This window comes from Sardina pilchardus, chromosome 12 (genome assembly GCF_963854185.1).
Source record: "Sardina pilchardus chromosome 12, fSarPil1.1, whole genome shotgun sequence".
In the NCBI taxonomy this organism is placed as follows: Eukaryota; Metazoa; Chordata; class Actinopteri; order Clupeiformes; family Clupeidae; genus Sardina; species Sardina pilchardus.
Genome location: NC_085005.1, coordinates 9,319,030 through 9,343,844, shown reverse-complemented (window position 1 = coordinate 9,343,844; position 24,815 = coordinate 9,319,030). Strand labels below are relative to the sequence as shown.

Genomic DNA, 24,815 nt, shown 5'->3' with positions numbered 1-24,815 from the left:
AAGGAGAAGCTGACATTCCCTGGGGCCCCTGTTAACTGTACTCGGCCTAATTCTGGGGGAGTCGTAGCACACAGAGACAGCGCTAACCGCTAACGTCCTCCAGAGGCAGTGGTCCTGTGATTGGACCTCTCCCCTGCATTCTCTGTCAGACGAGAGAGGCTGTATCTGATACCATGGCATAACCACCTGGTGAACAAAAATGGCAAGGTTGTATCTCTAAAAAAAAAAAGTAAAGTAATAAATAGATGACAAAATGAAAATAAATATTAGGAAATGAATCATTCTTTTAAAAATACACAAAAATACAATAGCACTTTGTAGCACTGTGGCAATATTTTATTTTTACATTTTATTTAGCTATTTGTTTTCCCTCAGGTCTTCACGTTTCACATTCAGAAGCAGGCTACCATGTAATCATGTCAAAGGGGTAGGACAATTGCATGCCAGACAAGCCACCACAGGACATTTAAGATCAGTTACTAAGTGCACAACTACAACTCCCAGCAGCCCCTGGTCTCTCTCCCTGCTTCAAAAGTGTTTGAGAGTGTGCTTGCTTGCTAGCTGGTGTGGTCAAACGGTGAGTCGTAAGAGGCAGAAAAAGCCCATTTGCGTGAGAAGAGGGTGGAACGTGTGCTTTCTTTATCAGAGACCAGATAACATGGCAGTGAGAAAGATGTTCTTATTGAAAGATACACCCAATGTAAAAATGTAATCCAAACAACACCACACCTTTAACTTTGGCAAGCTGTCCAAACCAGTGATCACAAATACTGTTATCCTTGAAAATGTTAAGTCTGAAGCACTTATTTGTAGTCTAGTGTTATCTGAACGTCACACGCTGATGCCAGGTAATCACATGGCAAAACGTGGATTACAGTGAAACAGCTAAACAAAAAGGATCAGGATTGAATGTAAACTTTATAGGGTCAGTTTGGAGGAGTACCCCTATAGCTGTCTTTTGAAGTTTTTCCACACTCCTCTGCAGACAATGAGTTCTCAATTTGGCCACAGTAACATGTTCAAATCAACAGAGTCTATTAACATAAGGTAAGGGCACGTTCACGTTTTTAGTTTACACATGTATTCCATTAGCAAGTACGATTCTACTCTACATAGCCTTATGATTACATGTTTTTTTTCCAAAGAACATTTCTCTCTCTCTCTCTCTCTCTCTCTCTCACACACACACACACACACACACACACACACACACACACACACACACACACACACACACACTTCCATTACCCAATCATTTGAAGATTATAACAAATAGAAAAATGTACAACCGCTCAGCACAAAAAAAATACAGCTGTCAGTCATTGAAAATATGGACAGGTGGCATTTTAGGGAAAGCTTGTATTTAGCACCACCATACTAGCCAGCTTGCGAGGAGACAGCGGAGACGGTCACTTAAAAAAAGAACACTATAGCCTTGCCCTCTCCACTGCAAAATGACTCCATGGCTTGTAAGCACAAGAGCAACTTTGGCATGCTTAATCCTCACAAATCCCACTTCACTTTGGATTACTGACAACACAAACAATAGATATAATATTTTCTTTTCTCTCCAGCATACTCTCTTGACTGAATAATATAATAATAAATATCAAAGAACAATAATGGTTTAACAGTAATTTTGTTAATCTGATAATAATTCCTCTTGATGGGAGTGAAGTAAACTCCCAAAACAAATTATTTACAAAAAAATATAGTAATGTATCTCAGAATGGTAAATAAAATTAATAATTGCCTTAAAATTATACCTGCATCTGTCTTAATTAGAATACAGGCAACTACAACCTGTACGTTAAAATGCTAGTGGTATCAATAAATTAATCCACAGAAGAATGACCAACCCCATCATTCTGCCTTACATGTATTTGACCTACATTTGTGTACTCCATGTGAATTGCAAATCCATGACATACTGACTTTGTATTGCACAGGTAGTTATTAAATAGTGAATCCATCATCATTATTATCAATTGGCCCTCACCTTCTGGGTGTACCAAGGGAAGGTTGTTGTTCTTATTTTAAACTCCAGGGGGCGAACTGCCACACTTGGTTGTTTTGGTGAGGTCCTTGTCTGTAACATCACTACACTATTTACAAAAGTATTAGTCCTCTTTTTACTTTGAGTCCTTAGAACATCATGCGTGGCACCAGTCTTGATCGCTAATGTCGATATTTACAGCAAAATGGCATGCAGACACAAGTTGCTCAGCTTTACAATGCTGACTCTATGGCTCTCTCTCGTAATAACATGGAGCAGCATACCCACACAGCAATTCACACAGAAAATAAATAAATAAATAAATAAATATATCAAATCAAATGCACGTGACAAAGGAACATTCAGTTAAGGGTTAAATACAACAAGGGTTAAGGCAGATCCATTGTCTGAAATCACCTCAACCAAACCCCAGCTGGAATGTTACACCTCTATTAGTTGAACTACACACTCAGTCACAGTGAACGGGACGTTTTAGTCTAAATGCTGGCAAACAGATTGCTGGACGGCTGGCAGAATGGCTAATACCAGTAGCAAGGAAACATCCACTGAGCAGCAGCAAGATCCCTTGTGAGTTTTAAATATTCTGGGAAATAAAAAACTAATTCTGTACACCCTATATTAAGCAGCTTCACATCTGTCCTGACAAATATGACCGCCTTTGGGGAAAGAAATGAAGATTATAGTTCGGTAAGTCTTTGTTTGTTTCCATTTGAACGACAAAATATCCTGACTGACTGGCACAGTAGATTTATAGGGCAATGACCTTGTGCAAATGAGTGACCAGCCTGAAGCTGACTCACAAACCTTCTAAAAGAAAACACAACTCCAACATTTCCCCTATCATCAGTAAAAAGGGAGACATATTGTATACTTACATGTATCAGTGTAATAATAAAAGCAAACCTGAGTTTTAGAGTAGTCGAGTAAATGGCGCTTGGGGCACTTCATGACTCACTTTCTAAGAGTCTGTGCTCAAATGGGATCCAGTATTAGCGGTTCACCTATTTTATGGCACCCTGTGGCAAGATGCAGTTGTAAACTCAGCCCTGGATTGTACGTACCGTTCCAAGATGCAGCTGGATTAATAAAAAATGAGGGGAAATAGGGGGAAATTAAAATTACATCAGGAGATTTTCATGAAAGTATTTCTGTAGTATCGCTAAAGGGAACATGGATAGTTGACGGCAGGCAGACATCCAACAGCATTAGATGTTGACGTTTGTAGTTACAGTGTTTTAGGTTAAAATTGATCTGAACACGTTGGAGGTTCACTGTTTGATATTCTTTGGCACCTCCAAGCCTGTAATAAGGGTCACCTGGAAACAACAACAAGAAATCTTAGATCTCTGTAGATATCAAAGTTAATTTATTGCTATATCATGAGATTGAGTAATTAGCCTAACTACAAAGAGACTTTCTTTTTGTCTGAAACTTTCTGGCGCTTTCTAGAAGCCACCTGAACTCACCTGGACATTCCGGTTGAGGCTGACAGCAGGCATGAAGACACCCTCCAGGTTCTCAAAGGCCACAGGCCCGTGCTGCTCTTTGTTAATGTAAAAGGTGAGGGAGTGCTTGTTCAGGTCCAGAAGTATGCCTACCTTGGAGCCCTTGGTAATGCCTCCCTCAGCCCTAAGGAAAACACACACAAACACAGCCGCTGATGTCTGTTCTTTGAAGTTGGTTATTCCCAACTATGGGCACTGCTAAAAAATTTGTGACCCCAATTATATAGCTCTCCGGGGGTCCCCTCTCCCCTGTCAGTGCTGGGCCGCTCAATAGTGTTCATTGAGGGCAAATAATACCAAAGACCTGCTGGGCCCTTAGAATCATCCTTACTTCCCACCCCATAGCAGCACCCCTGTTCCCAACTCATGCAGTGAAAATTAAAGCAACACTAAAGTTTTTTGGTACCTTAAAAGAATGTTTCCAAAATCATTTCAGCGGTCCATCAACTAGTAACAGGGTGAAAGGCACTTCTGCATTCACTTCGCGGCCCTCTATCAGCTATAACTGCACTATGTAACTTTACCAGATCGGGTAGCGTACCTGTAGTTCGATTAAATGAGACATAAGAAACTACAAATTTGACTTGCTCCGATGTCGCAATACATCATACTTTCATATGCAACACTCTACCTTGTCTGTGGACATCGTTATGTGCTGGATAAACAAATAGCATGTAATGCGACAGAGGAAAAGTGCTTTAGTGTTGCTTTTAACACAATTTAAAACTTCTCATCAGTCTTGCCTAATAAAGCGGATAAGTTCAGATTAATAAAGGGAAGATATTTCATGCCGCATCAAAAACCACACTGCGAAATGATTTAACAGTCACAGATGGGCTCAATTCTCATGTTATGTAATCTTATTCAGTTTGTATTCATGATACCCTGAATTTTGCAAGAGTTTTTGAGATCCTCTATTGCCCCTGAAGTCACATCTGAAGTGGTTATGTCAAGGGAAAGGGGGAAAAAACAACTCGCATGAAAACTAGCATGGAATAGATGCCACCTCATGTTAGAGCAAAGCTAAACAAACCTAAAAACTCAAGAATATTTCCGTTTGATGATTACCTGGGTAACATAAGATGCAAAGTGAGCAATGAATGATTCAGTGGATCTGTATTCCAACTGACAGCAGGGGGAAAGACTAATTAGGATAAGCTTGAGGTGCTTTGGATCAAAAGCCTCCTCTGAAATTTCTTTAATTTGGACCAACAAATGTCAAGGTCACCCCAGCTGTGACTGTGACCCCACCCCACAGGATATCAAGATGGGGGGAAAAATGCAATGAGTGCGCTCTAACTGTGTGATTGGTTAGAGTGACTTGGTGAGTTGGTATGTGGGGAATGTTGGTGAGATGGTATGTGAAGGGACTTAATCTCTCAAGTGTCTTACAGGGAAACTACGCCAGGCGCGTAACTGAAGCATTCCGTTTACGATGCGTACAATCCATTTTAGAGGACTGGTCTATTTTTATTCTATTTTTTTGCAAATGTACGCGGCACTATCACGTCTGGTGTAGGTACTTCCATTGATTAAAGCGGAAACTAATTGTTGCAGCAGACGCAATGCGAACGGATTGCTTCAGTTGAGCCGCCTGGTGTAGATCCCCTGTTACTCTCACCCCTAAACAGGGGGCACATACACGTCCTCAGGATGTGCTTATTCCACACCTCTTGGTGTGTGATCGTTGTTGTGCAGGAACCAGGAGCAGTTGTTGTCCAGTGGTTGTGAGTATGCTCTTATAATTGTGATTGGTTAGAGTTAGTTGGTTCGATGGTATGAGGGGAATGTTGGTGAGATGGTATGTGAAGAGTCTCTCTCTGAAGTGTCTTACTTTTACCCCTAAACAGGGGCAAATAGCAACACAACCTCAGGGTCGTTGCTCACCTGTTGGTGTGTGAGTTGTTGTGCATGAACCAGGAGCGGTTGTTGTCCACATACATGGCCCAGGCCTTGTCGTCCTTGCCGAGCATCATGTCCTTCACGGTGTTGATCCGGGCCACGCCGAACGCCGGATCCGGGTGGTTGTCGTAGCGGTCGATGCAGAGCTCCCAGTAGTGCACGCCCTTGGAGAAGGCGGCCGTTCCGAGCACCACGCGGTCGTCGTAGCTGTTGCAGCTCACCGTCTGGTTGTCGTTGGTCAGCACGATGTCCCGGTGCGCCGACGTTGGATCAAATGTGAACCACGCCACTGCAGGCAGACGGAAAACAGACAGCAGTGAGACTAGCCTGGTTAGCACCAGACGTTATATCAACTGAAATCCAGACTGGGTCTGGACAAGGTTCATTCACCTCCCATTTCCAAGGGGCATCACCAACGGACGCCAATCAAAATGCCTCTGGACGCAATTGGATAAACCCTAAACCAATCAGAGCAATGAAGGAGAGGACATATGCAGAGCGACGGGAAAAAAAACATCTCTACAAATAAAACATTTTTCAAAAACAGCTTCAATGTCATCATGTTAAGTCTGCCTTAACAGTTGCGATTGGTACCTAGGTGTTAGGACCATTCAAAATGGGAGTGAATGGCCTCTTCGATAGACCTGCAGAGCAAAGTCAGATTTGCCAAACTGGGCTCATCTGGTTTCTCCCAGGCCACAGTGAGACCAAAGATACGTTAAAAATGCAAGGGCACTCTCTTAGCACCTTGCTGCCGCATCCTCTCAGCCTGACCTCACGTGTGAACTTGGTGAGCAGGCGAAAATAGAAGGAAACGAAGCTGATGGCGTAGTGCGCACCTCGCCAGTCCTGCCTGATCAGCGAATGCCACACGCTGCGGTTTGCTATAGCTGCTGCCACTGCCGAGCGTGAGGTGACACATTAAATATGCAAGTCGCTCGTGATGAAATATTAAAGTTGATGTGCTCATTTAAAAGTCAAGCGGCTGGATTAATTCTCATTCAGATTCGGCAGTGCATTTTTCTGCCCACAAGGCAGTCGTGCCGCGTTCGGGAAAAAAAAGAAAGTCTGCCTTCTGCAGCGCTTTAATTAACACAGATCCTCCAGAGATACTTCGAGCAAGATGAGAGAGACGCCATGCAGTATCTGGAGATAAACAGACGGCTCTGCCACACTGCTGCAGAGGACTGGCATCGCCACGGCAACATCCATTTCGGAGCTTTGCCGAGCTCCTGGCAGAAGTTGCCCACTAGGACCAGGGATGTAGTGGAGGGAGGCTAACCGCAAGTACAGTAAACGCAGTTTACCCACCTCTGACATTTTAGAAATAGAGTTTATCCACCTCTTATTAGAGTTTATCCACACATGGCACAGTTCACCTTACTGTGACCACAGAATTCACAGTTTACCTACCTCTTATTAACCACTACACCCCTGACTAGGACCGTGTGTGGTAGGGTGACCAGACGTCCTCGGTTTCAGGGGACAGTCCCCGTTTTTGGTTGCCTGTCCCTGGGAAAATACAGAAAAACTACCTATTTTTAATTTTTTTCCACATTTTTGAGATTATGTCCCCGGTTTTGGTCTCGGACATCTGGTCCCCTAAGTGTGTGGGCATTGTTACCCATGTGTCACCTGAGTCCTGCTAGCGACCTGTCTCACATCCTATCTCATCACTCCCATCCCCCAACCTGGCTGATTGTGATTCTGATCCTCCCGGCTAGGACGTTTCGAAATCTCCTCGTCACTCCCAATCTATCACAATGAATCAATAGTGTCGGTCGGGCCCCTACGTCTCCGTGCTCTGTTGCTCAACCAGGAGACTGGTCTCATTAGGCCCTGGCTGGGCGGCCTGTGACGAGCGGAGAGGTGGCAGCCCCAGCCAGCTCCATGTCAGCCAGCATCCATCCTCAAACGACTCCATCAACGGCGCCCTGTTCATTTATTTACTTCAACGGCCTCTCATGCGTGCAGCTCCATACGCTAATGGAGCTAATATGGCTAACGTAGGTGTCATCTAATATAAGACTCAATCTATACATACTGCAGCTCCATACGCACGCATGGGGCTAATATGGCTAACGTAGGTGTCGTCTAAGACTCAATCTACACATACTGCAGCTCCATACGCACACATGGGGCTAATATGGCTAATGTAGGTGTCGTCTTCTAAGACTCAAACTACACATAGGGTGGCTCTCAAACTCTCTCCTCGATGCTCGGTCCTCGAGGCTCGTTCTCACTGATCTTTAACTAACACTGGATAGACTATCCCATTCATTCTTTATCTAGATCAGTGAGGACGAGGACAGAGGAAGGAAGGGAGGATGTATAAAAGACCAAATGAGAGGCACCCATACTGTGGCCACTGAAAGAGGTCTGACTTGTAATATGGCAACACAACTGAGGACAAAGCTAACTGACCTATTAATCTACACACACACACACACACACTAACACACACATGCACATAGACACACTCAAATGAAAATCAATTTCCTGGGAGCGGTGACATCCCCATAAGGACGCAGAGAATATGCCGACATGGGCAATGTTCTTGACAGTGACATTTCTAACACAAACACGTTTCCTTCAAATGCGCCTCAGACCCGGTAATGAAGGACACACACACACACACACACACACACACACACACACACACACACACACACACACACACACACACACACACACACACACACACACACACACACACACACACACACACACACACACACACACACACACACACACACACACACACACACACACACACACACACACACACACACAGTTAGCCGCCTTGGTGGCGCAGCTCCACCGGTGAGCAGGCAGCCAGGATACGGCCTCCCACAGGAGCGGCACAGACAGGGGAGTATCCCCGGGCACTAATTAAGACAAGTGCGCCCAGTTGGAGGCCACTCGCGTCCCTTTGATGTGAGCTCGCCAGAGCCACACGCAGAGAGAGGAGAGCGAAAGAGAGAATGAGAGAGAGAGAGAGAGAGAGAGAGATGCACAGGGAGAGAGGCTCACCGTCAGAAGTCTTCAGAATGACAGTTTGGCTATAGGGTCCGGCCCCCACGGAGTTGTAGGCCTTGACTCTGGCGTTATAGGAGCTGTTGAAGTGAAGACCATCCACGGTGCACACAGTCTCCTTTCCCACATACACTTCCTGAGAGAGAGAGAGAGAGAGAGAGAGAGAGAATGAAAGAGACACATAGAGAAGGTGACAGAAAGAAAGAAAGATATATAGAGGGGGAGGGAGAGAGAGCAAGAGAGAGAGAGAGATGATCCTTGGTGAGCTGTATTTTCAGAGGCAACAGCAATGTTTCTTCTGAGCACTGCCATTAGTAGTGGCCTACTTTGGCGTCAGCGTGTAGTAGAGATGTTGTTGTAAGTTAAACACAAAAGGGGGCTAGAGGCAGGAAACAGATGAAATATGAGCAAGGAGGCAAAATCACACAGGAAATTATACATCATGAATTATAGAGAGGCTGATGGAGGAAAACATCTGAAGGCTTCATTCCTCTGGAATTCTTGCATTTGAACGAGAGTAACCTCTGTTGCCACGGCTTTATTTTCACTCTGGTGTGCTCTAAGAGAGAATTCAAAAGCTCTCTGTTGATTTTCACTTTCATATTTGTTTTCCATCATTTGTATTTTCATGAGGTAAAATTAAGCAGATATTCTCCAAAACAACAATTGCATGAGAGATCAGATCAGTCACAGATGAATCAAATATTTTAAAATATTGCATCAAAGAGACAGCTCTTACATAAAATGTTAAGCACTGAAGTAACATTTTCTTTGACATGTAAGTAATTGTTCTCTCTGCTCTCTCTGTTCATCTTGTCATCTTGTCTTGTAATAATAGCCTCGTCAACATCTATGTCAAAGAGAAGTCCTCGGCTGTCACCACTCGCCATAGATATTAGAAAGCCAGATACCGCATTGTCCATCAAGTTCTATTAGGTGGCAAAGACCTTACTGTCTATGGGCAACACTTGCTGGCTATCAGGTTTCTCCATTGGCCTCCTGTGATCATTGTCCCCACCAAGATGGCGGTGCTATTTACATACGTTCTGGAGCCCAAAGCCGTATCTAGCTTTCTTTCTTTTTTTTAAAGTATATTTTTGGCCTCTTTGCCTTTATTATGATAGGATAGTGAAGAGGTAAACAGGAAACAAGTGGGAGAGAGAGAGATGGGGTGGGATCGGGATATGACCGCAGGTTGGATTCGAACCTGGGTCCCCGTGGGCACTCAGACCCGTATATGGTACGAACGCTGTAGCCTGCTGCGCCCTCGTATCTAGCTTTCTAATATCTATGGTCACCACTGTTAGAGATCCAGGAGGGACTCACCCTGTACTGGCCCCCGTTCCCATCATCCAGCTCCAACACGTAGCCGTCGACTGTGACCAGCGGGACCGCAGTTATCCTCCAGGCCAGGGTGGCGCTGTTGTTTCTGGTGCAGCACTTCTCCAGCTGCAGCAGGGGGGCCGGCGGCACAGTGGGGGTCTGTGCTGTAAGATCAACACCAGAGCCCGTCTTATTAGACATTCTCTGATCAACACCAAGCAAGGGTGAGAGTCACGCCACCATCACCGACCACCACCACCACCACCATCCATCCATCCATCCATCCCACATGCAGAGTCAAGCAGAGTGAGCTTTCAAAGAAATGTCTGAATGGGGACAAGTGCAGTTGGACACATGCAGAAAGGAGGGAGGAGACTCTGTTTTAACCCCTTCAGTTCAGCTCTATGCAGCAGAGTGGGCTGTCAGGTCTCTCGACACGGGGGCAGGGGAACACGTGGTTTTTTTTTAGTTTTTGGGGGGGGGGGAAGAGGGGTAGGTTTTTTTTCGGATGAATCGTAGCAGTTATGAAAATACCTCCTGTGCCCTCCGTCTCTTTCTGGCCACCTGCATGCATTTGTTTCATTAATGGAGTCTCCTGTACATCTGAAACATGATATTGGACAGAGCATGGGTGCATGATGTGTGTTATATCTCAGCATTCCTCTACTCAACACAGTGGCGCTGGCTGCAGGTTTTTTCATTTTTTATTATTGGGTTGTTGTGGCCTCAGGGGGAAACGGGTAGAATTCAACTCATCTATATTTCATCATCTCCCACACGGCCCGTGATCGGGACTGTCAAATTCAATTCAGGGACCGCGATGGCTATTTTAATATACTGACATGAAGACAAATGAGAGAGAGCATTCCTATTATTCTGTGTCTCACCTGGATTGACTCATAAAGCGGTAAGCCAGGCTGGTCTTGGAAATGATATTGCAATTGCATTTCACCATAATTTCACAGTAGAGAGTTTTTCTAGGGAATATTTTGCTATGCTTTTCCAGTCACCATACCAATATCTCAGCAGTCTAGTGCAGCACCCATTATACAGTATTATACGATATATAATACAATCTTAATGTATAAGTGAAAAGTAAACACAATAACCAGAAGAAACAGTGTATATTCATTGTCATTCTATATGTGATATGTATAGTATAGTTTTCCATGTGTGTGATAAGATGGAGGAACTGTGGTTATCGTGTGTCTGCAGGCTGGGCGACTCACCTTTGCTCTGAGCGAAGTCCAGCTGGAGGATGGACTGCAGTAAGGGGTCGGTGTTGAGGGTCAGGTCGTACTCCGGGCCCACTTTGGGCTCCAGCGCTCCCTTCACCCACTGGTCCTGGGACGAGTTCACGCGCTTGATCAGAGCATCGGAGATCTGCACACAGAGACAAACATGACAACAGCAATGAGTAGAAGGCATACCGTAACTTCCCAACTATTAGCTGCGACTTATACATTGATTTTGCCAAATTTCTTCAGCTATGAGGTTAATTCAAGGGTGCAGTTAATATGGTATCAATATGGTTTTGTTTCTTTTAACTTGCATAAAACACTGTCCTGTGGCTTATACACAATGCGGCTAATAATACACAGGAAATGACTGTAAGGCAGAGGGCAATTCAACATGATTTCCCCTTCATCTGCAATGTTCACCAAAGCGACAGATTACGCTAATGATCACTCTAATGTTCCTGTCATTGCTCTCAGAGGGTGTGCTATAGGGAAGACGCTACTCAGCCAAAGGCCTCATGGGTTAGTTGGTGAGGTGTGTCTGCTGACTCGCTGAGACAAGTTTCCAGACAGAGCCTGCCGGGGGCTTTTATGGTAAGGCACAAATCAATACTTCATAAAAATTTGAAGCGAGAAGGGATTCCGCCGACGCCCCAGTGCAAGGGCTTTTATCTCCGTTTCACTGTCTACCCACCACCCGTCTCCTCTTCTGCTCTGAAACTCTGAAACTGGGGGTGAATCGAATCGAACAGTCAAGGCAGAGGTGAGTGAGCCTGAAAGGAGGGCTTTAAAGACAAAAGACCCTGATGCCAAATCCACACGGTCCGATTAAACCCGGTGAAATTGAATGCATTGAGTGAATCATTGTGAACCACCATTACACAGTGTTGATTTTAAAACTGTTCACATTCTATTGACTAGATAGTCAACTGCCAACAAAGAAAATGTTACAAATAAATACATGTAATATATATATATAATGTATCATGTAATATCTATTATACAATAATAAATAAATAAATACATATCTTGGGCCAATTGCTCTGTCAGTTAGCATTGTGCTAGCTGTGCTACGATTTAAAACCGTGCTCCTTAAAACGGAGGTTTTGGAGTTTAACACGCAGCTGCGCACGAAGTTTAACGTGATTGCTGTGTCAGAAATGAGACAGGATGAGCTGATTCCTAGTTACTGGGGTTAAACTGCCTGGAAGCCGGAAGTGAGTTTTACCCCAGCAGATGCAGTCGTAATTCAACAGTCTTAACGCATTTCAGGATTTTGACGGGATACTTTTTATGACTCTTGTGGCTAAATGCGCTCTAAGTGCCAAAACACTTTGGAAATGTAAAGTACATTTTAATAAAACGCAAATAATGTTGAAATATATCATGAAATAGTCTAGGCTACTTTTGTGGAAATCTGAATCTGAAATCTTATCCAGTAGGCTATGCTATTTATAACATTAAATCAGTCAATCAATCAATTGTCACGAATTAAATAGAACATTACACGGAGGAGCAAAAATAAGCCTTTTAATCGCCACACTTCAGCCCAACTATGGACAAATTATGCTGGGCACTAAACCCACATTCCATGGCTCCGTGCGCATTCCAGCCTTTACGAATCCATGTGGGACTAGGCTACGTATTTTGTCAGCCTAAACAGGCCTACACCATCATAGATATATATAGGTATATATGTCTATGTACACCATGGCCAGGCAAAATGCATCTGTGCGGTGTAGGCTACATAATGTCACAACTGTCTTTAATGCCTGTGAAATGCATGTTAGTGTGTCGGATAGGGGCAGACGTTTTCAAATCATACTGCTCCCCGAGCGCCGCTGGTTGGTTGGTTCTCTCACGGGATGAAACAAGTACCTATTCTATTCTATTCTATTCTATTCTATTCTATTCTATTCTATTCTATGTAAGGGACAATCAACGACGCGCCCTGTGCGCCCTGCGGCGTCGGGTCCTTATTACCACTTCGAACGTGCATTATTTTCCTATAAACGCACGGCGCGTCGTTGATTATCCCTTACATATTCTATTCAGTCATTGAATGAATGAAAGCGCCTCCCGCAAACAGCGGGTGGAAATCCCTTTCAACGACATGAAACGTAATAGTGAACCTTCAAATATAATAATATTTCAGTGCCCATCAGTCTACATTTAGCAACATCACCAAACAGTCCAAAAGTAAATTAAACCCCAAACTAAACTGAAAACTACTGCTTGTAATAGCCTGCCGGTGCCGCTAACAAAACGCATGTCTCTCTGGTCTCACAATAAAACGCACGTAACAAAAGTTCTTGCCTAGAAGTCTGCCTCAAATAAATGCTTTGCGCAGCCTAAGTAGCCTAAATAAAGACCATAATCGAGGGTTGATGGTACGATCTACCGTGCGTTAGGCTATTTTACGAATAGGCCTACTCGTTCTTTGTACATTTGTAGTTAGGCATTTGCCAACTTAAGCAACTGCTATCTTGTAGCCTTTATTGTAGCCTACTGTGTAATAAGTCCAAACTAGCCAACAGTGTGTGTATGTGTCGGTTTATGAAGCGTAAGCTGTCACCTATCTTGCTATCCTGCAAACTATGGTTTAGTCTACCGCAAAACCATGTCCTTTCCGAGATTAGACTAACACGCATTAAATGCGCCCTCTAGTGGGTGATTTGAATTTCATTGAAGACACAGCAATTGAGATCAAGGTAAAACGCAGCAGCAGGTTAAACCACAGGTGCATATGACACAGCAATGGAGCTTAAGTCGTCACGTGACTTCTTGCGTCACCACCGAGTTTAAAACCGTGTTAAACTCCAAACTAGCGACAGAGCAATTGCCCCAGTATATCTTAATATAAAACTATGAAAACAACATTGTTGTTGTTGTTGTTGTTGTTGTTTTTTTATTATTCTGGTGGCCCTGCAACACATTGGTGGTACCTACCAGGAGGAAGCCGTTGGGATCGTTCTCTTTGATGACCTCCAAGCAGAACTCCATCATGCCCGTGGTCTGGCGCAGCTTCATAGTGCAGTGGGTGATCTGATCACGCACCACCTGCACACACAACAGCACACAACCAGTTACAATAGTGAACGCAGGCAGAGAGACACAGAGGACACACAAGGACTACATACAAGAACATTTTAAATCCACACATACCCCCAACATATGCACATACACACAAAGATAAAAACACTAACCTTTTCATATTAATTGTGCAATGCTAAATACATAACCTTAACCTGACACCAATATTCCAGCATAGCAATTCTAGTTTGGTCAATCTGTTTTATAAAAAACAAAGAATGAGAAATATAATACAGTCTTTCTAAAAATGCATGAAAACCGCACACACATCATAACAATAGCCAGAACAATTCACCAGCTGGCGAGTAGGATAATTTGGCAGTAAGCCATCATTGTGGACACGTTCAGTTTCAGTTGGTCCTCCGTAATTCCAGCACTCAGGACATCCTGGACCCTTCTCCCCCCCCCCCCCCCCCCCTCCCCCCTTCCACCGCCTTATAAAAGGCTTTCAGACTGTCCAATTAGCGCCAGGGTATGTCTGACCCTTGCATGCATCACAGTCGACCTAAATTGCACTAAATTGTCAACACTAATAATAAATACCTGTGGAGAAAAGCATTTCTGAAAATGCATTTGTGTGTGCTGAGTGACAACACAGGTTCTAAAAGAGGGACACACGCAGTACCACATTTACACAGATTTAAAGGTCATTCTCTTAAATACAGTCGCACATATTCACACTTGCACACACATATATTCACACAAGCGCGAAGCCAAACGCACACACACACACACACACATAGTATATTCACAGCAGTGCATGCCCACACACACACACACACACACACACACACACACACACACACATATATTCACACCAGTGCATGCCCAAACACACACACACACACACACACACTGTCCCTGGTGGATGTCATGCGGAGGTCAGCAGGGAGCAGAGGGAGATAGGCTTTGGGAGGCTGTCAAAGCCATTCATTCACAGCTAATTAAAATGCATCTGTCTGTTACCATTGTTCACGCTGTCGTATCTCAGACACCGCTCTGTGTAGCGCAGGTTTACTGACGTGTAAAATATGAAAAAAATAAAAATCAGCTCGGTCTAATCCATGTCTTTGTCTCCCGTCCACTTTTAAAACAGCTCTGCCACAGATTCCATACAACCAGATAAAACAGCTACATGTGTATTTACATAAAAACACAAGCAAGGAAAATGTCTCAAAATGACACTGACGATACACTTATCAAATTGAATAATCTTTCATGACTAATCGTGACGATAATGTGATTAATTTGCTAACACATTCAGGCAGTTTGCACTGCAGTCACACAATTATATAATCAGTAATTAGTCACCTGTCAAACACTTTAATTACCAAATCCTCTCTTGAACGGAACGGGAGACTGGAGGCTAGAATTCATAATTATGTGGATGTCTCATAAATAATAGAAATCATAGTGATTTGATACTGGCTGCACTTGTGATTAATGATTTAAAATAAAATGTGAAAATAATTAAAAGTGCTTTAGAAGTGACTTAATGTAATCCTACCGAGATGACCAGCCCTGATCTCCGTAGCCTATGGATTATGTCTGCAGATGAACACTGGCCATAGATAGTGAGTGGTGTGCCATGTGAGGAACAGAATGACTACTGTGGTGAAAGAGGCCACTGCTTAAAAAGAAAAAATATATATATTAATAAATATATCAAATAAATAAATATATAACACGTAAAACCCCGTTGACGGCCTGCTGGCTCGGAAGGAATGAATTAGAGTAGAAAATGACATTCGCTGTCAGCCTGACACAAACACAACACTTCAAGTCATTAAACAGAGGGCGCAGCAAATGCTGTCCTTCTGGGAGTTTTCTCTCTCTCTCTCCCTCTCTCTCTTTCTATCTTTCTTTTTCATTTCTTTCTCTCTGTCTGAGTAAACACTGGCTCTTGGCCCATTTTAGCTAGTGACACTGCAAAATGCAAAACAATGGAAAGCAATGGATTGATGGATTCCAGCAGACAGTGTTTTGATGTCGTCGTCACAACATTCCAAGCGGAATGAGATGTAATCAAATTCATTGTTTCAGAGGATTTTTTCCCCCCTCAAAACATATGGCCCAATTGAAACTCCCATTCTCTACGTAATCCCATGGAAAGGCCATAACCTCACTGTGGTTTTATTTTATCACAAAGGATTCCACTGCTCTCTCTCTCCCTCTCTCTCTCTCTCTCTCTCTATCTCTCTGATTATCTACCCATCTATCACTTTTCCTTTTTTCCTGTACTAATCACAGCAGCTGTCTCAGGAGCCCCAATCCCCTGGCCCGCACGTTGCAGGATGGCACCACGCCATGTGACCCACTGGGGCCTGGGGCTTTGCGGTAAATCCTGCCAGCTGCACCATGCCGTTGCCCGGCTGGGCCTCCAGCACTCGGACTGGGCACCGGATGGATGCCCGATGCCCCTCTCTGATGCCCCTCCTCAGCACCATCCACATCCAGCTCATTCTCTGCCACTGAACGGCAAAAAAACCCTCATCAGCAGCTGACGATGGCTAAGGGTTTAAAGAGGGTTCAGAAGGGTATAAAGGCCAATGTTTGGACCAATGGTTTTTAAAAAAAATGATGCTAATGAAAAGCCGTGCAAAAAAAAACAAAAACAAAAACAAAACAAAATACGCAATTAAATTGGCCCACTCTGGTCGACCCCAGTGGCAGAAGCTCACTTGACGGTAAATAAAGAGTAGAGGGCATGAAAATTTAAATTGTGGAATGAGCTATGTGGAGTGAAAAATGTGCTCAAATTAGACTGAATTAGCACTCCGTTTCTAACAAGGGAGTGTAAACAAAACAAGTACAACTCTACGACTCTAAAACCACAACTAAAAGCCTCTGAAAGGGTCTTAAAACATGGAAGGGTCTGTAGAGTGTAGCCCTGGGCCTCGTGAGATGGGTCCATGTGGCAGCTCAGCGGAGGATGGGGTCGCGAGTGTGTGACCTACTCCTTACTTTATCTTAGTCTTCTGCGCTATTCCGCTGATCTGGATTTGTGTGGCAAAGGGGACTGCTGTGTGTGTGTGTGTGTGTGTGTGTGTGTGTGTGTGTGTGTCTGTGTGTGTGTGTGTGTGCGAGCTCCTCTCGGCAGGACGTGACGTCCGCAACGGACCGTGCATAACAGCACTCGTCCACGTCCACTGCCCACGGTCAGCGGAGGGACACTCCCTTTTTTTCTTTTTGCCAGATGGGGTCTTGTCTTGGGTCATCTTTGACGGGCAGTGACTCCGGAGAGGGGGGGGGGGGGGGGGGGGGGGGGGGGGGGGGTCAATCTGTCAGGAGTGTCGCTCGCTCCATACGGAGTGCTGTCTGACCTACCTTCAGCTTGTACTCGCGCTCCTTGGTGACCTTGGTGAGGAGCTTGGCTTTCTGCCGCGTCAGGGCCTCGATCAGGGAGTCACATTGTGCCACCAGACAGGCCTCAAACTCCACGCCACTCTCCTGTGGTGACATACGCACACACACACACACACACACACACATATATGAGCACCTGAGAGAGTTGGGTGGTACTGTGGAGGGAATGTGTTCCGCACACCAGAGTCCAGCTCCAACATTTTTTAAATTAAAACCAACAACGGTTTTGACCCGTCTGGGTCTTCTTCAAGCAAAAAAACTAAAATTGCCTTAAGAGGAGCCACCAGACAGGTCAAAACGCTGTTGGTCTTAATTAAAAAATTTAGGAGCTATAGACTCTGGTGTGTGACATACTAGTTTTAGGTTTGTCCTGCACCTGGCCTAAAGAAAGGGAGGATGCGCACGCAACCACTTTTAGTTTGTAAAAGTGGCACTTGAGGAGTAAGGATCCAATCAGGGCATACAGGCAGGTGAACTGCACTGTCTACTGAACTGGGAGCAGGATATTAAAATATCAACATTTGAGTGCATAATATCAAAACGTTAATTATAATTTGAATGTCTCATATTTCATTTGACTAATGTGGATGCTGTTTACTGATTTGCATTTTCCTCTGATATAAATATCCACAGACATTATGTATTCAGCCAATGCAAGCAAGAGTGAAATCAACATTTTATTTCTTTGCTAAGCTAATCAAAACATTCTTGCTTACAAACAAGGATGTGAGGTAAACCGCCACAGATGCTTTGCATCTAAAGTGCATGAGATGCATTTTGACACTCAATTTCATATACGAATAGGAATGCTGACAACACTGCCATGATCAAGATGCTTCTTTCCTCCCCTGATCTACTGGAGCATTTCATGGCTAATATGGAATGTCTGTGAGTTTGTCGTTTTAATTTTCTCCTCCTCGTCTCCTTTATTATGCCACATGTCAGTGAATCAACCGTTACTCTAATTGAAGATGGCGTTCGAGCAACTGGATGTCATCCACGCGGGCCCTGACTCTTGCGTGCATCCACCAGAGAGAAGTGGGTTAAATCTGCCGCACAGCGCCGTAGAAGTGGGACTTTAAGTAGGACTTAACAAAGGCAGAGAATCCCTCAAAAGATGTGACAATTGTTGTACGGCTGTAATAGCCTAAATTGTCTTGGGGAGGACGGGGCGGCTCAGCGCTGATTATGTTGGTGAGGCGCTTCCCTCCCGCCCATCCTCTGTAGAGTGTGTGGCTGAAAACAGATACTTTCCCTGCCCGCTGGGTAAGTAAGAAGGGCTTTAGAAGTAGTGCCAGCCTAAAAATAAAAAAAGACCTCCATAATCCAGAGTAGGCTCTTTTTTTTTCTTCACAAGAACAAAAAGTGACATTGCTTACCCCACATCCTCAGTATGGAGGTTAGAGAATCTCCAGTGAGGATAGTAACCTATTTTCCCTTTTTTTATTTGTTTGTTTGTTGGTGTGAAGCTGTCTGGTAAAAATGTATTTCCTTATCTTGATTCCTGCATGCTTACCTAATTACCTAAAAAGCAAATACGCATGTTGAGCATTTCTCTTCCGTGAAGCAATATTACCCCAGCGAATGTTTACATGGAGAGCCTGGATCCTCCCTCATTATATCCTTGTTGTTCTCTCCACACACTCTTTGTTCTGCGGTCTTTGGGGACCCCAGAGAGGTATTCAAACAATAGAGGGGGAAGAAAGAGCTGAGATCTTTTTTTCACCTGAATTTGCTGCAGCATGTTCTTCAGCTGAACCAGAAACTCCTTCGCATCCTTGGCTTTGTCTGACACTCCGTTTAAAGCCTGAGAGAGTTGACCCTGGGAGTCAGAGAGAGAGAGAGAGAGAGAGAGAGAGAGAAAGGGGTAAAACGGATGCGGTTAAAAAGTGTAAGAAACAGACAGAGAGAAAGAGCGACAGACGCTAAATAAATATTCAGCGGAGGCTCATATGGGCTCATACTTCACTGAAGAACTCAAGCAAGTGAATTGCATTAACATTCAGATGCTCTTCTTGGTAGTCTTTGTGATTCATAGTTCGGGCAGACAGACCGCGTTAGCAAATCTTTTTGCCAACAGACGTCGACAGTGCCAAACCCCCCACTCGTGATATAAAATGAACTCAGCAGACAGACAGACAGACAGACACTGACATATCCATAAACCCTTTTGAAGTCTCAGACTTTCTCTGTGTCTGGGCATGTTTTAAATGCATTCTAGAGTTGTGGCGGTTATCTGGAACTCCGGTTCTACTCTCATGTTTGATACCCTTGAGTGATGAACAGTCATGGGGAACATGCACCCCCGGCTGTGATCAATTTGGCCAGCTTCCACACCTCCGACACCCACCTGCTCCACTTCCTCCCCCTCTTCCCCCCCCACCCCCATCCATCCCCACCCCACGACCCCCTCGTGTGCCCCTTCGTCCAGCAGGCTCCTGAGCCCCTTCCATCAAGCCAGGCCTCCACACTGCCTTAATGTGCCATCTGCCCCAGCAAGCTGTCCGCTGTGTGGTTAACAAGGGGATGAGTGATGCCCTTCCTCCTCCTCCTCCTCCTCCTCCTCCTCCACCTCCTTCTTTTCCAGCCACTCCCCCTTTCTCAAGATGAAATTAGTTTGGGGTGAGTCCAGGCCAGGCTCTTTTTGTCCAGCCTTTCTTAGTGGGGATGGATGAGAGACCTGTGGGTCACTAGCACAAAGAGTCGAGGGCTCGTTTCAATTAGCGAAGAGACTTGTTGTTTGATCAATCGGCAACTGGTTGCCATTTGGTCCAATAAAATGGAGCAGACGTAGGGGTTGACAGTGGAGGGGCTCAGGCCAAGGTCAACAGCAGTGGTGGTGGGGATCACTCAGGATGCCGCTCGTGGCGCGCTGGCTCTTGCACACTTTGATAGGATATGCTATCTCGCCATGGCAGGGCAGCCACCGCTTGGATGACTGAGGTGCAGGAGGACTGGCTGCTTTGAAGGAGATTTGAAGAGCAACGAGCTGCTATTCACCCCTCCCATACACACACATACGCACACACACACACACGCACGCATGCACGCGCACACATACAGTACACACACACACACACATATACACACACATACACACACACACACACACTCTCTCTCTCTCTCTCACACACACACACACACACACACACACACACACACACACACACACACACACACACACACACACACACACACACACACACACACACACACACACAGAGCAACGAGCTGCTATCCACCCCCCCATACACACACGCATACGCACACACACACACACACACACACACACACACACACCCCTCTCAACCCATGTGACAAACGGATGGCCGAGCTCCCGCCAGACGTGACAGAGATGGAAAAGAACATTAGCGTGATTTGGCCGGCGAGGATGAACACAGCCATTGTTTGGAAACATCTCAAAGGCAAGGCATGAAAGCAGGCTGGGGTAGACTCGTGTTTGGGAAAATGGGGTCAAAAACATAGCAGCTCCTAAAATAACACAATTCATAACCACAACACAAATCCAGTCTTTTTTGGTCTCCTCTCGCTACCTCTGTTTTTTTCTTTTCTTTTTTTTTCTGGGAGCGATTTATTTTCTGTGTGTGCTGTTTTTGGCGACAGTGTGCAAACATAACCTGATCTGAAAAAGAAAAGGAGAGAGACAGAGAGAGAGAGAAAGAGAGAAAGAGAGAGAGAGAGAGAGCTATTAGAGGGAGTATTTGTGAGTGCTTCTCCATAGGACTAAGTGCAGATTCATTTTCATTTCAGCTGCACATGGCTGTTTGGAGTGTAAGACAATACAAATCTGACCTGATCAGCACGCTGACCTTGATTGTGTCGAGTCCTCAGGGATATACATGCTGGGAGGGGTGGGTCACCAAGCCCTCTCTCTCTCTCGCTCTCTCTCTCGCTCTCTCACACCCTCTTTCTCTTCTTCGTCTGCCTCTCCCTAGCTTTCCTTTTCTCCGTCTGTCTCTCTCTCTCCCTCGCCTTCTCTTGCATTCTCTCTCTCTCTCTCCCTCTCCCTCCGTCTCCCTCTCTCTTTCTCCCTGCGTCTCTGCAGCTGTGTCATTAACTCCCCACATCTGGATGAGGGCAGAACCAATCTGCAGCGATAGCTCAAACACTTACACACATGCACACAAATCTCTCTCTCTCTCTCTCTCTCTCTCTCAGTGTGTGTGTGTGTGTGTGTGTGTGTGTGTGTGTGTGTGTGTGTGTGTGCCACCATGGTCCAGGGGGCGAGGCGGATGTTTTTGCAGCCTGCACACTCAGGCCAGTGTGCGCCGAACAACAACACAAAGCATTCTTCCCCATCTCATCCTCCCTTTAAATGGACCAAGCAGGGCATTGTAAGCCGCCGCCAAGCATATTATGAGCTGAGAGAGGAGACCAGGCAGCAGTCTGCTGAGAAATCAGGCCAGATTATATCCACTATGCAAAAAACAGCACAAAAAAAAGAGAAATCTACAAATAATCACAGCCTAAGATGCATTGTGATATAACTGGCAGGCACTACAGAGCTCAAGTTTTTACATGACATTGAAATATTGATGAAGGCTTTATCTCGCTATTAATACATGTATGACTCCGTGGAGTAGCATTTGTTGCTTTGATGTAAAACATTCTTCAGATCATCATCATAGCTGACTCCTGCAGGGTTTGAGTGTGTGACTTACAAAAAAAATGAAAAAAAAAAAAAAACGCGGAGTAATTTATTTTCTTTTGTTAAGCCGGAATTTGTTGGGGAATTGTCATACGTTTTCATTTGCTGAAATTAGCAGCATTGATATTACTAATTTAGCTCGATGCTCTGTATCCATGGTAACATGTGAGCCGAGCAGACGCACGAGAACAGTTGAGACCACACTTCGGTCCTGCGTAAGAAGCCACACACTCATACTGACAGAAATAGCAAAGGGGAACTTGTGTCCTTGCTTCTGGGTTGCCTTGGTTTTTTATGCAGATGACTATCATGGTATGGTGTGAGAGAGCGCTTGAGAAAGAGAGAGAGAGTGAGCATGCAGTGAGAGAGAGAGAAAGAGAGAGAGAGAGAGAGAGAGGACAACTAAGAGAGAGTGAGAGGTAGAGAGACAGTGAGGAGGAGTGAAAGACAGGATGACTAAGAGAGAGAGAGAGAGAGAGAGAGAGGGTGAATCAGAGAGAGGAGGATGAGAGAGGGCGAGTGGGAGAGAGAGAGAGAAAAAAAGAGAGAAAAGGGAGAACAGTGAGAGATTCACTCGCCAGTTGGAGCGTATGGAGGAGGCACACAGACGCATTCATGCCGGATACATTAACCTACATTCTCTCCTGCTCACCCTGCTCAGAGTAGAGGAGTCACACACACACACACACACACACACACACACACACACACACACACACACACACACACACACACACACACACACACACACACGGAGAGAGAGAGAGAGAGTCAGAGCTATCTCTGGCCCTGGCCTCCCTGCGCCTGAGGTAGCCCACTACTGAGGCTGCAGCAGAAGCAGAAGAGGTAGTGTAGCAACAGCAGTGCAGTGCAGTGCACAGTGCAGCCGGCTTTCATCAGAGGCAGCGCCATCTGTAACCAGATTACTCCAGCCCTACGCTACGCTCTCTCTCTCTCTCTCTCTCTCTCTCTCTCATTCTCTCTCTTCTTGTGCTGGTCGCAGCCACTCACTTGGAATGAACTGGAGCCTCCTTGCAAGATGGAATCCTCCGATTGCCAAAATTGTCTCACACACGCACACACACATACAAAGATGTGTGCAAACAAATGCTCACACACACACACAAACAAAGAAACACACTGCCTCGCACACACATTCCCTCATCTTTCTCTCAAATCTTACCCACTACATCCACACCATCCCAACGCATCCCCTCCCACAACACGCCACCACATGCTCAATCTTTTTGATCAAGTGGGGCTCTCTCATAGATCTCTATCAGCAGAATGGGTTTCGGATGCTGATAATAACACCAAAAAAAATATATAACAAAACCAAAACGCAGTAAACAGACTCATAAGCAGACGATGGCATCGTTTTTTATTAAAACAAAGGAGGCCATCCATCATTTGGACTGACCATCATCATCCCATTCCAAATGCATTTGGTTCCAATAAGACTCTCATAGGGCTAGAAAGATCTAGGTACGGCGAGGAAAAGCTCTGCTGACTCGGGCATTGTTTTAATTTTTCATCAGCTCAGCCTTGGCCCAGCTATCTACCCACACTCAGCCCTTTGCTGTAGCCTCTTTTTTTCCCACACACATGCTTACTGCAGCCCAGGCATTCTATTCCCCTCAGCGCCGAGTTTGGGTCCAGAGCGAGAGCTTAAAATAGAAGCTTGTGGTGTTTCTGCATGGCTACCCAAAGCAAACGGTGCCAAAGTGACTGTCCGTCTCCCCTCGTGAGTCGCATCCTGTTTGGGATACATGCTAATATATTCAGGAGTGCCCTCAGAGGCTGAGATTGTTTAGCCACCATGTGGCTCACCCTCCTTTCAGATAGCTTGTAATCAAATCAAGCCTCACTAACAAAAACAAACAAACACACAAACATCAGGAATGCAATGTATTCCTCGGTGCTGGAATGCCCATTTACTGAATGGATATTCCCAATCCCTGAAAAATTATTGGACAACTACAGAGATTTTGTACTACAAGACAGAATACATGGCAAGCAATCTCCACCAACAATCATAATCTGACACTCTCTATGACAGAGTGCATCGCCCTCCATAGTCCCAATGATAAACCAGCGTTAGCCGATAGTGGGTTTTCTACAACCATCCATATTGACATGCCCCCATAAAAAGCCCACTAAACCCCTCATAGAGTGGACAGGGTCAGTGGATCAGACACAGGGCAGTGGGGAGTCCAGCTTGATGCTGATTCAGCTCTGCTGCCTGCTGTCCGAGCTTCAGTCCCCCCCACACACACACACACACACCACCACCACCACCATTCCCCTCCACTCAGTAGGAGGACAGCTCTTGCCTTATAGCTATTTGCCCATCTGCAGTGATGTCTCTCCCGGAGCCTGACGGGGAAGGAACCGCATTATACGCGAGCGTATACAAACAAGCGTCCAATAAAACGCCTCGTCACTGACACTGTCTCCCTGCGCTCCACGCGGCGTCCTGTCACGGCCAGACTAATCTACAGCCGAGAGACCGAGAGACAGCGGAAACGGCAGGCGTGCGCCGGCAATCTCCCAAAACATCACAGGCTCGGGCATGCAAAACCATAAGGCCTGTTACATTTCACTCTGTGCGCTTTTTCTGTGCTAAATCCACGCTCATGAGCTCACAGATGACTGACTTCCAAATG

At 45.2% G+C, this 24,815-nt stretch overlaps 1 protein-coding gene and 1 long non-coding RNA gene across 2 annotated transcripts in view; one reads left to right on the top strand and one right to left on the bottom strand.

Annotated features, from left to right (window-relative positions):
• Positions 1-1,204: 1,204 nt before the first annotated feature.
• Positions 1,205-24,815, bottom strand: part of LOC134097299 (E3 ubiquitin-protein ligase TRIM9) — a 26,250-nt gene continuing 2,639 nt past the window's right edge. The window contains exons 2-10 of the mRNA XM_062550165.1: positions 19,207-19,302; positions 17,442-17,564; positions 13,971-14,081; positions 11,013-11,166; positions 9,787-9,947; positions 8,458-8,596; positions 5,410-5,713; positions 3,484-3,646; positions 1,205-3,333 (exon numbers count right to left, since the gene is read on the bottom strand). Coding sequence (XP_062406149.1) covers positions 3,286-3,333; positions 3,484-3,646; positions 5,410-5,713; positions 8,458-8,596; positions 9,787-9,947; positions 11,013-11,166; positions 13,971-14,081; positions 17,442-17,564; positions 19,207-19,302 — 1,299 coding nt within the window. The 3' untranslated portion in view covers positions 1,205-3,285. The remainder of the gene's footprint in view (positions 3,334-3,483; positions 3,647-5,409; positions 5,714-8,457; positions 8,597-9,786; positions 9,948-11,012; positions 11,167-13,970; positions 14,082-17,441; positions 17,565-19,206; positions 19,303-24,815) is intronic.
• LOC134097302 (uncharacterized) lies at positions 2,386-6,446 on the top strand. The gene is made up of 3 exons (XR_009940902.1): positions 2,386-2,704; positions 3,467-3,577; positions 5,373-6,446. It is a non-coding gene; the product is annotated as an uncharacterized LOC134097302 (long non-coding RNA).